General features: G+C 40.7%; 1 protein-coding gene across 3 annotated transcripts in view; it reads right to left on the minus strand.

The window, feature by feature from the left end:
* The window catches only part of CACNA2D3 (calcium voltage-gated channel auxiliary subunit alpha2delta 3), a 717,368-nt gene that overhangs the window by 140,015 nt on the left and 565,057 nt on the right, over positions 1-12,296 (minus strand). For all 3 annotated transcript variants that reach the window (XM_089522601.1, XM_089522591.1, XM_089522612.1), the window contains 2 exons: positions 3,678-3,749; positions 3,364-3,425 (listed from right to left, as the gene is read on the minus strand). In XM_089522601.1, coding sequence (XP_089378727.1) covers positions 3,364-3,425; positions 3,678-3,749 — 134 coding nt within the window. The remainder of the gene's footprint in view (positions 1-3,363; positions 3,426-3,677; positions 3,750-12,296) is intronic.

Genomic DNA, 12,296 nt, shown 5'->3' on the forward strand with positions numbered 1-12,296 from the left:
AAGAAAATACAGAAAGGCCTATACTACACTTCTAGTTCATGCTCGAAAAGCAATTCCATTTTGTTACAAAACCTTGGTGGGTATGCTTATTGCTCAACCAGACATTTCTGTGCCCATTCCATGTTTGTTGTGCCTACAGCAATGGACTGTATATGTTTGTGTATTTAGAGGTGCAATAACCCATGCAGTCATTGGCATGCAAACATGCAAGCCCACCAAGGTCAGTGCTGTTCTCCCAGCAGCTTTGTTTTCAAGCCAAGATTTGAACATGGGCTCTCACAGAGAAGAAGGCAACTTTTTACAAATGAAAATCATCTGCAGGGAGAAAGAGCCCATATTGATAGTGTGGGAGCCAGCAGAGCTGCTGAGAGCAAAGAAATACAAGAATGTGATAATGGGGGTTTAATGACACACTTGGCATAATTTCTTTGTTATATATTTTGGCCTTGTTTAATATTGCTGAGATGGAAATAATACTACATTGGGCTTATCTTCAAACTCCTGCTTGCCATATTAACTGTCACAAAACGAGGATTGCTGCTATATAATCTATTGCTAAAGAATGGCTGTAGTGCATTTCTTCTGTTTTCTAAAACATTCAAGAAATTGCTATGCAGGTGATTTTGAGGCCTGGCAACAGATCAATAGGATACAAACACATGGTTCTCACTTTGAGATATGATCATGTCACCATGGTCTGGTATATAATTCAGTTGAGAATGGTTATCAGCCATGGGAGGAGATATCTCAACGGTCCTCTCACACTGTAGTAAAGTATGCTACAAAAATACATTCTTCTCTTTCACTTTCTCAAAGACATTTACAGCAGTGGTTCTCAAACTGTGGCTTGCCATATATTCTGGACTTCAACTCACAGAGTTGGACGACGGGAGTTGAGGCCCCAAATATGTAAGGGACTGATACACATCACAATCAATCACCAATGTAGCAATAGCATTTACATTTCTGTATCACTTATCAGTGAACTCACCAGTCTCTAAACAGTTTACAGTCTGTAAGCCAACTGCTCCCAACAAACTGGGTACTCATTTTAAAGGTAAAGGTAGTCCCTTGACATGAATGTCTAGTCATAACTGACTGTAGGGGGCAGTGCTCATCTCTGTTTCTAAGACGAAAAGCCAGCATTGTCCGAGGACTGCTCTGGTGGTCCTGTGGCTAGCATGACTGCACCGAACACTGTTACTTTTCCACCAAGGTGGTACCAATTTATCTACTTGCATTTGCATGCTTTTGAGGTTGGCAGAAGCTGGGATTAGTGATGGGAGTTCACCCCATCATGCAAGACTCGGGCTTCAAACTGTCAACCTGCTGATCTTCTTATCATCGGAATTGGTGTCTTAACCACTAATCCACCGCATCCCTAATTTTATCAACCTACAAAAGGATGGAAGGCTGAGTCAACCTTGGAGCCCTGGGATTGAACTGCAGTACCAGCATTTAACCACTGCACCACCAGGGCTCCCAAAGTAAGATGCATACTAAAAAGCCACCATTTGAAAGAGTCAAAGCACAGCACTTTCTGTTCTGCTTGTGGTGCAATGATGTTAAAATGAGTAGACTAGTATGATTAGAAAAGCATGGATGTTGTCATAAATATCAGCAGTTGTTAGACTGCTTCTGGGGAATCTTCACTCTTCTATGCAGTTTTCCCATGTAGTGAGTTACCAGAATGTCTGTTTGAAACATCACCCTGGACAGTGAAGCATTTTCAATCTCCAGACTATTCCTTCCATCCAGACTAGCAACTGGATCTTCCTAGACTATAAAGGCTATGAAAGTTTGCCTGGTTGTGCTCAGACTTTGCTTTTTGCTACTAACACAACTTTTGGCCTTCTTTTCCCATCACTCTGACCTCCCTCTCTGTGCCTGAATGAAAAAGAGAATGAAGCTGAATCTGTACTGGTCCGTTAAGTGAATGGTATGCTTGGACAGAATCTGTCAGTTTGGCTTTCTTCCATATTCATATTTTTAAAAGTTCTTGTCACGACCAGGAATTCCTTAGTTCAGAAATCCAAGATCTAGTAGTAAAAACTCAGAAAACCTTTTATCTTTTTAAACTGTACTTTATTCTTTTAACATGCAATCTGTTTTAATACTGTAATATTTAAATTCTATTTCAATTGCACACTTTTGTATGCTTTTAATTGTACTGTTTTTGTTTGTTTTTTTACTATTCTAAGCTGCCCTGCATCCCAGTTTTGGAGAAAGGGTGGGATAACAACAACAACAACAATTCCCTCAGCGACTCTAGATGTTCACCAGAGATGTCTGTTGTCAGAATTGACCAACAAGAATTGGCCCCTAATTTTAGCAAAGTATAAAAAGCACACAAAGTTTCAAAATTTTGGTGCCCAAAATAGTATGTTTGCAATTAAATATTATTTCTATGATGAAAATACTGTAATAGAGTGTGTGTGTGTGTGTGTGTTATATTCTGTACAAAATTCACATGTCGTTTTTTGCACAGAAAAACACTAGGAAATAACATTTTCTGCAGAGAGCGGAAATATTATTATCTGTGCAATAAATACTGCTTCCTGCAAAGAAAATACTATTTTCTAAAGTGGAGCCTTTCCATTCACAGAGGTTTGCTTCTAGTCCCTCTTCCTGGGCAGATGGCAAAAAATGTGGATTGCCACACCCAATATTATTAAGTGGCTCTCACATGTTCACAGTCATGTCAGCATGTCCACATGCACATGCTGTGATTGAATAATGAGTATGGCAATCCATAGGTGGATGGCCAACCTGCCAATATGAAGAATCCACTGTACTTAAAAACAACAACAACCAATCAAGCAAAAATGATGTGAATTTTGTGCAGAATAAGTCCTGAATTGCAAACATTCTCATCAGTCCAGAATTTTCCTCATAGAGGTTTCCAGACAATCAGGAAACATGCTTTTGAGCATTTTCTGAACATTTGTGAATGCTTTTTCCACTTCTAATGTGCACACGGATATGTTTGCTACTGGAATATTCTGAATGGTATAATTCTTTATAAGTACTGCTCTTGAATCAAGACTGCTTCTTCTCTCTTGAATGGTAGGGGGAGATCAGTACAAAGAAAGGAATACACACTTTGCAGAAGACCATGCAACATTTTTGAAAAGACAGCTTGGGGCCATATCCAGAGCATTTACTATTCACAAACTTTCTATCTCCAAATAAAAACCTGTAAAGGCATTTCTGAAAGTTCCTTCCCATGCTTTATGTCAGCATTGTCCAGAGATATTTTATTGTGAGCCCCTTCTGATGAGAATTTAATGATCTTGCAAGGCTTGAGCAAATGCAAGTGCAATAAGCCTGACGAAATGTTCCATTTATTATGTGCTGCCCTACCTGAAAGGGGTCCCCTTGATGTCTGTATAATAGTAGTCATTTGTCATCACCAACACTCGTTTCTAGATTCAAAAAGGAAAAAAAACCCTCAACCAAGTCTTGTTATGAAAAATTTGCAGGGTTAAATGCAAACGTAAACGTATGATCTATGGCAAGAAACATCCAAATGTTTATATCTGACCCACAATTAATAAACATGGGAAACTATTTCTGAAGGAAAATTTTCTACACTCTTTAGGTTAGCTTTTCTTTTTGCTGTTCTATTGCAACTATGTGTTTTACGTTTAGCTGGGAAAGTAGTTTCTATACAATACCCCCTTGTCCACTGTTTTCTTCACTTCCATGGAGAATTTTCCTGTTTTCCGATTCACCATGGCATTTCGAAGCTAAAATTAAAAAAAGACAAATGTACATAAATAGCTAAACATGAAATTCAGAAAACGTGAATTAAATCAAAATCAATACTTTATTTGAGCAAATTGAAGGTCTCTCACTTAACTGACAGAGATCACTTGATCATCCATTGCTGCACACATTATTTGACTGATAATAATTTCTAATCGATAACAGAGGAGAGTAAAAGTTAAGTATTTCTTTGAAAATTATTATATTATATTAATTTGTATCCTACTTTTATCCCAAAATTGGGACCCAAAGCAGCTTCCTGTGGAAATAAAGGAAGTTTTAAGTGTCTTGCCCAACTACATAGATACACATTTTGGTGCCTTTTCTCTCTGTATGTGTTTTACCAAAAACAAACAAACAAACAAACCCAAACAAACAAACAAACAAAAACAGGCAAAAATATCTTGGCAAAATGCATCTGGAAGTCAAATCAGAATATTAAATTAATAAGCATATGAATATTTTCATATATAAAGAATGGTTGTGTAGATAATATGGCCTAAACACCCTAAAAACAACAGATTCCATCTGATCTCGGAGGCTAAGTAGGGTCAGCCCTGCTTAGTGCTTGGATAGGGGAAGTCCAAGAAATACCAGGTGCTATAGGCTAAATTTCAAAGGAAGGAACTGGCAAAACCACCTCTGAATATCCTTGCCTAAGACAACCTTGTGAAATTCATGGGGTAACCATAAGTCCACAGGCAACTTGAAGGTACATAAACACACACACACAAACACACACACACACAGGCTGTAGAGATACTTAAGCAGCTTGGGGTGCTGCAGAATTAATGCAATTTGGCACTTCTTTAATTGTCAGGACTTCATCCCATGAAATCCTGGCATTTGTAGTTTCTTGTGACACTAGAGCTCTCTGACAGAAAAGATATATTTGACAGAGAAATATCTCACAAAATATCTCTCTGACAGATAAATAACTCACAAAACTATCAATTCGAGGATCCCTTGGCATTGAACCCTGGCAGTTAAAGCAGTGTTAAACTGCATTCATTGTACAATGCAGGTGGACCCATAGGACTAAAAATCACCTCTCAAAAGCTCTTATCTGCATTTCAAAAGAACATTTAATTGGCAGGGAGAGCAACCTTGAATCTTTCCCCTCTCATGTTTCCTTGTAGCTATTGTTTACCAACACCAGCAACAAAAGAGTGCATATCAATTTTATTCATGTGTAATTTGGTCTCCCTCAACAACATGAAAAGGCCATGTCCTGAGATTTAGATTTCTGGTACTAGAATTTCATTCAAAGAGCTTGAATACAATGTCCCCGCTCCAAGAGAAGTACAAATTGTAGCGTGGGACTACTAGGTGGAGAGGCAGAGAATATTCCAGAAGTATTGTGAGACTCATCCTCGTGTCAGCCTGGGACCGATCCAGGTTGGAACCCAGTCCAGGATAGCACAAGCTTGGCCCTTGCTATCCTGGTCTGTCTGTTCAGGGTCTCTGACAAACATTTGGTGGCAAGAAATTATCTGAGATTTTCACAATTTATTTAATGGAGATCTACCATATATACTCATGTGCAAGTCGGACTCATGTATAAGTTGAAGGAAGGTTTCAGGGTAAAAATCATGACTTTTGATATGACCCATGGATAAGTTGAGGGTAAAACTTAGAGGGCTTTAACAAAGGATAGAAAGGGGGAAACACCACTACCATCCCTCCTCCTTCTCTGAACCTCTCCCGACCACCAAACACCACTTCCCTGGTGCTGAAGCAGAGATTTTAACACTGGATTCAGGAGGAAAGGAAGTAGAGTTAAATGGGGTATTTTTTTATGGAAAGAAAAGGCTTTCAAATCAGATTGGGAAGGGTGCTACACAACCTCATTTTGCCTCGCCTCCCTAACAGAAAGCCAAGGCACTCGCCTCTGAAGGATGGAAGATGCAGCTCCTGGTGGCCACGCAGCTGCTCTGGGCTGCCCCGCAAAATGGTGGGTTCTGAAGCAGTGGCACACCAGGATTTGGTGTCACCTGGTGCAGGGGCTGGGACTTCCAGCTGGAAGGGATGGGACTTCCAGCCAGAACTGGCAGGACTTCCAGCCGGAATGACCATGCAAACATCCCTTGTCATGGATTGGTTTTCTGCATGAGAACTGGGCTGTGGCAAGAAACCAGGCCAGCCATGCATGCCTACCTGCCTTTCCTTGCTGTGGCTGTCTCCAGATCCTCACCGTGTGGCTTCGTGTGCCAGAGCAGGCACGTGTGGCATTGGTTTGCCAACACGGCTTTATGGATACAAAGGTCTGGCTGTACAATAATGGTTAATAAGATAGAAGGCAACAGGAAAATAAGAAGACCACATTCCAAATGGATAGATTATGTCAAGGAAGCCAAGGCTGTCAAGGAAGCCAAGGCTCAGAGTCCGCAAGACCCGAGCAGGGTAGCTGAAGAAAGGTGAGCTTGTAGGTTACTCATTCATAGATTTGCCATAAGTCAAAGTCATCTTAACAGCAGTTAATAAAAAAGAAAATGTATTGCTCAGTTATCAATTTGAGTAATTTTCCCCCCATGGAAAAAAGCTTAGCTATCTTTGTTGTTTTTTTATACACAATACAATATTTGATTTCTCTTAAGAAAAAGAAATCACAGTATTTGTGGAAAAGAATACATTTTACTGATACCTTAGTATATACAGTCAAGGGGAAGGAGGAAGATGGTATAAATATACCATCAGCATATTTATTTTCCTAGCACTGCACCTATTTATCTTTCTTCAGTCTAAATCAGAGTTTCAAAAAATCCTTCTTCTGACTAGAGGTTCCATAATCCCCTCTAGTGGGAGATTCTGGAAGCTAGAATCCAAAAAATAAGTTTTCATAGTTTAGCCCCAGTTGTTATCATGTATGACTGAGTGAGGAGACAGTGCCCTCCCTCCGTAACTGTCATCCTGGGGCCTGTGAGGGAGAGAACAGGCTAGCCTGAAGAGACAGTATTCTTGACTGTATATTATATTGTAACATGTTTAAAATGTATATTCCCTTTGAACTTGGAAACCGCTTTGATTTCCCAGGAAAAGCGGTCTAGAAATAAATATTTTATTATTATTATTATTATTATTATTATTAAATCTACTATCACTTGTATTGATGTTTTTGAGAGGAAGGGCGGGTCTGCCAAAGCCTATCAGTGAAATAGCTGAATTTATTTTTTGTGAACCTAAACATGACTGACCAGCTGAAAACTGCAGTGTTTGCAGCTCTTTAAATTTAATTTTGGGACGTCTAGGTTAGAATTAACAATCCTATTCTTCAATCAGCGAGTGTAAAGAATATTTTTTTCTTGCTGGAGGCATGTATAAAATAAAACATATATTTTACTGCAGGGGTTTTGAGGGGGTTAAAAAAACACAATGCGTAATAGGCAATTCTGGAAATATTTTCCCTTTTTAACTTTTGTGGTTTTGGACTTGGAGGGCTGGTCTTAATTACCAATCTACTTTCTAATGTTTAAAGAACCGTTCCATTTATCTTTAACATGTTTCTCATTTTTCTCCATTTCAGAGCCTGCAGTATTCCAGGACCTACTCCTCACATAGCCCTTAGGCAAGTTGCAGATTTACAAAAAGAGCCTCCAAAACCCTCATAGCTTTTAAGATCAAGTATGCATGTGGGAATTAGTTTTTTTTTTTTTTTTTACTCTGTGAATACAGTTCTTGGCTTTATAGCATGGTTTTTCATCTATTTTGTAGACTTTTTTTTTTTTTTTTTTTGCAAATTCTACATGGTTCAAATTGGTGCCCGGTGACATGAGTGAACAACATCTTTCATCCAGCTTAGAAGGCAAGGTATTGTACGAAACTAATAATAAAATATATACGTAGAAAGCTCTAATTCTTCTTTCTTTTTTTAACATTTAGATTAAAATACTTCTAAGAATCATTACCTGAAACTCCATTTCCACTAACATCATAGAACAGTGGTTGTTACTAATGGATGCAATGTCAGAATGCAATCTGCACCCTGGAAATACTTGAAAGAGATAAACATTCACCTAAATTCATGGCAAGCTAAATGGGTGGTGGAAGTGTGTAAGATCATCCCAATACTCCAACACAGGCAGTAGCACTGAACACAATGGTGTGCAGAAGACCGTGCAATGTCATTTGGCTGAATGCAGTTACAACTCTCTCATGATCTGAAACCCTGATAAGGCAAGGGGCTGGATCACAAAAGCTTTATCCAGACATTAAATCAAACACTGCTACAGAACCATTGACAGACTTTCATGTTCAATGTATGAAATCCTGGTACACTTTCAGCAGTGGGGGAAACTTCAGGGAATGGAGTTTACATGTGTGTCCATGTCCCCACCACCCATTTAATCCTCCAGATATTAAGGGATCATTCACACTATGAAATAACCTGGTGTGGAACCTGGGTTATTTTATAGTCGTTTCCATTCCCCCAAACTGTACTCAATGCAGGTTTTTTTTTTGGGGGGGGGGGGATACTAGGTCACCTGCTGTGTCTTTTTTATGGTACCACAATGATCTGGATCTTTGGTAGTGGGAACTACTGATCCGGATCCACACCACTGCTTCCACCTTCCTCCCTCCTTCTTCATCCTCCTCTGCCCACCGCACCACTGCTGCACTGCCACCCCCTTCCTCCTTCTTCCTCCTCCCTCTTCCTTCTCTTCCTATGGGTGAATGTCTTCAGAGGAGGTTTGCCATGGCCATTCTCTGAAACTGAGAGAGTGTGGCTGCTGTCATGCCGCAGTCTCTTTCTATCCCCTCTTCCTCTCCCCCCGCCATGTTGCTGCTCCAACATTGCCTCCTCTTCATCTTCCTCCTTATCCTCCTTTCTCCTCTTCCTCACCCCCTCACTGCTGCTGCTGCCACCTCCCGCCTCTTCCTCCTCCTTCGTCTTCCTCCTCTTCCTTGCCCCCTCACTGCCACCACTGCTTGCTTCCTCCTCCCCCTGATCTTCCTCCTTCCTCCTCTTCCTCCTTCCCCTGGACTGTATCCAACACTACCACTTCTGTCCTCTTTCTCCCCTGATTTTCCTCCTCATCCTCGCCCCCTTACTGCTGCCACCACCACTTTCCTCCCTTCCTCTGCCTTCATCTTCCTCTTCTTCGCCCCCTCACTGCCACCACTGTTTCCCTCCTCTTCCCTCACCTTTCCTTGCCACTGCCATCACCGAGTCCCTTGCAGTGTGATCAGGGTAAACATTGATCAAGGTAAACATAGTGGGAACTAGGACCCTGATTGATTCGATGGGGCATCGCCGAGAAGACTCTGGATCTCCTTGATGCAAAAAGGTGAGTGTGAATGGGCCCTAAGTTGAAAGCCCAAATATGGCCAGACAGATTAATGTGTCACAATGCAAGTTTGTATTTTCTGCTTCAAGTATTTCAAATCACTGTTCCTCTATTACACACAGCCATATATTGAAGCTAATCAAAATAATAGATTCATAGAGTTGTAAAATACTGCAAAAACCATCTACCATGTGGGAATACACAAAGTACTCTCAAAAGATGGTCATACAACGTCTGTTTGAAAACCTCCAAGGAAGAGTCCATCATCCTTTGAGTTAGCCTAGTCCACTCTTGAACACCTAGTACAGGCAAGAAGTTCTTCCCAACAATTAGGTGGAATCTCTTTTCCTGAAATTTAAATCGATTGGTTCATGTTCTAGTTTCCATAGCAGTAGAAAACACACTCATCCAGTCTCCCTCAGATATCTAAAGATAGCTATAATGTCACCTCTCGGTCATCTCCAACCTCATCTTCTCTAATCTCCTAAGGTATTTCTCATAAAACATGGTTTCCAGACCTTCAAGCATCTTGGTTGCCCTCATCATCCTCAGATTCAGAAGTCATTAAGATTATGTTCTTTAGCATGTTCAGGCGTGATTCCATAGGCTTTTTCAAACTACTCAATTAGATCACTATGGCGGGTTATAGACCGCCACTTGGGATGTCTGCAGGACGTCCCATTTTTAAAAAGGGGTGTCTCTTCTAGACGCCCCTGGCTCTAGTACGGACTCTGTCCGTACAATATGGCACCGGCCATTCCACACGGCTGGCGCCATCTTTACATATCGGACGCTGTGCATCCGAACGTGTCACAGTGCTAATGATGTCGCGAGTGCGCCAGCGGCGCCTCGCGACGTCATTAGGGCGCCGCAGAAAGAAGCTCCATTTTGGAGCTTCTTTTTTGCTCCACAAGGGAGCCGTGCGGTGTGGCTGCGACGGCTCCCTTACAGGGCAAACAGCGGCGGCGGCAGACCGCCTCAAAGCGGCGGTCTATAACCCGCCTATGATTCCACTTTAACTGCCATGGGCAACATCCTATGGAAACCTGGAATTCAGAATTTAGGGAGGAGTATTTCAAGGTCTCAGCCTGATTGCTCTAGTGCCTCACAAATGACAAAGCCCAGGATTTCATAGGATGCAGTCATGGCCGTTAAACTGGATCATGGCATTATAACTCTAGTGTGAAGGAAAAAAACTGGTTTGGAAGACCTCTCTTTCTATTACCCTCCACCTTTCCTAGTACTATTGTCTTTTCTAGTGATCTGTGCCTTCTCATTATGTGGCCAAAATATGACATCCCCAATTTGATCATCTAGGATTCCAAGGAGATTACAGGCTTGATCTGTTCAAGGATCCATTTGTTTGTCTTTTTGGCTGTCCACGGTATTCTCGGCACTCTTCTCCAGAGCCACATCTCAAATTAGCTGATTTTCTTTCTGTCTGCTTTCTTCACTGTTTAGCTCTCACATTTGTACATGGTGATGGTGAATAAAAGAGTTTGGACAATTCTAACTTTAGTGCTCAGATGTATATCTTTATTCTTAAGGATGTTGTCTGGTTCCTTCATAGCTGCCCTTCCAATTCCTAGTCTTCTGATTTCTTGACTGCAGCCACCATTCTGATCAGTGTTTGAGCCAACTCTTTAATTATTTCAATTTCCTCATTGTCTTGGCTGAATGTATTGAATGTATTTCTTCTGTGGTCACTATTTTTGTTTTCTTTATGTTCAACATTAAGTCTGCCTTTGCATTTTCATCTTTTACCTTCCTTAGTAACTGTTACAATTCTGTGATGTCTTCTACTACTAGTATGGTGCCATCTGTGTATCTTAGATTTTTAATGTTTCTTCCTCCTATCTTCACTCTTCTTTCTGCATCTAACTCTGCTTTCCTTATGATGTTTTCTGCATAAAGGTTGAACAAATAGGGTGATAGAATGCAGCCTTGCCTGACCCCTTTGCCAATTAGGAACCAATCTGCTTCTCCAATTCTGTTCTGACCATAGCCTCTTGTCCTGAGCATAGATTTCTCATTAAGACTATCAAGTGGGGACTTAATTAGCAGTTGAAGGTTGCAGCACTCCCAGGGGGGTGGCAGTAGGGACTCAGCATGGTGTCTGTATTGGCATCTTGCCCAGAATTCCTGAAAAAGTCAGTGAGAAAGTTTTTTCCCTACAAATTCTGAAACAGGTTTAAATAGGATTCTGCTCACTCCAAATCTTTGGCTGTGTTAGGGGACAGAGTTTGGAATAAACAAACAAGCAGACTAGATTGAATCAACCTGGGCTCTTAGCAGCATAGGCCACAAAAATAACATGATTCTCAGGGGCTGCCTTGATTGGCTCTAGCTCTATTCAGAAGACAAAGAGGGAATGATGAACATAAAGGGAGAAAGAGGACTGCAGCAGCAGAACTGTCCCTCCATTTTAGCGAAATGACTGCACCAAGTCCCCCCTGTGCATACATTGCTTATCATCTCAACAAAGCTTCCCTTTGCCCATGTGTTAAGAAACTTGATGGAGAAAATACTTTCCACTAATTACTACAGAACAGATCCACAATATGTCTTGCAGATTCCGATATGACTTTCAGGTAACTTCAACAGCTGTGCAGTTTTTAGTATTTTGATCAGTATTTTGACAGCATAAAGAATTATACTTGGAAATCTTAGTGAAATAAGGTAAGATCTTTAAGAAGATCTAGGTAACTGTCAGAGAAGAAAGTTCAGGTTGATGACGCAGAATGCGAGTAGCATTCAACTTACAGGGCAAATACTTGTGAACAAAATTTGTCCACATTATGAGCATGGCCCCTGAAAAGGAATAAAAAAGGATGAAAAACATTAATCAACAGAAAAGATTACAAATGCTAAACTCATTAATTATTTTATTTTTCACACACTGCATAGGCTGGGCTAACAGCAACAGACATATATTTTGCAAGGAAGGAGGCAAATATAACCTTGAGTAAGAGAAAAGGATAAAAAAAAATGAGGACATTGGAATACTGACAGTGTTCCACAGACAAACAGGCATGATGAATCCCAGATTTCAGAAAGACGTGACACTGTAAATATGGGAACCTTCCAGTGATATATTCAAAACCTTTCTGAATTGAGCGGAGTTTGGAAAGATGTAGAGATGCTAATGTACTGGTGATATTTGAGAAGGGTGTTAGGAAAGATCTATGAAAATACAGACATGCAGGCATGTTGTTAGTCAGTGCAGACATTCTGGGAAAAGCT

Source organism: Sceloporus occidentalis, unplaced genomic scaffold, assembly GCF_023333645.1.
Source record: "Sceloporus occidentalis isolate IW3139 unplaced genomic scaffold, rSceOcc1.0.p SCAF_1, whole genome shotgun sequence".
In the NCBI taxonomy this organism is placed as follows: Eukaryota; Metazoa; Chordata; class Lepidosauria; order Squamata; family Phrynosomatidae; genus Sceloporus; species Sceloporus occidentalis.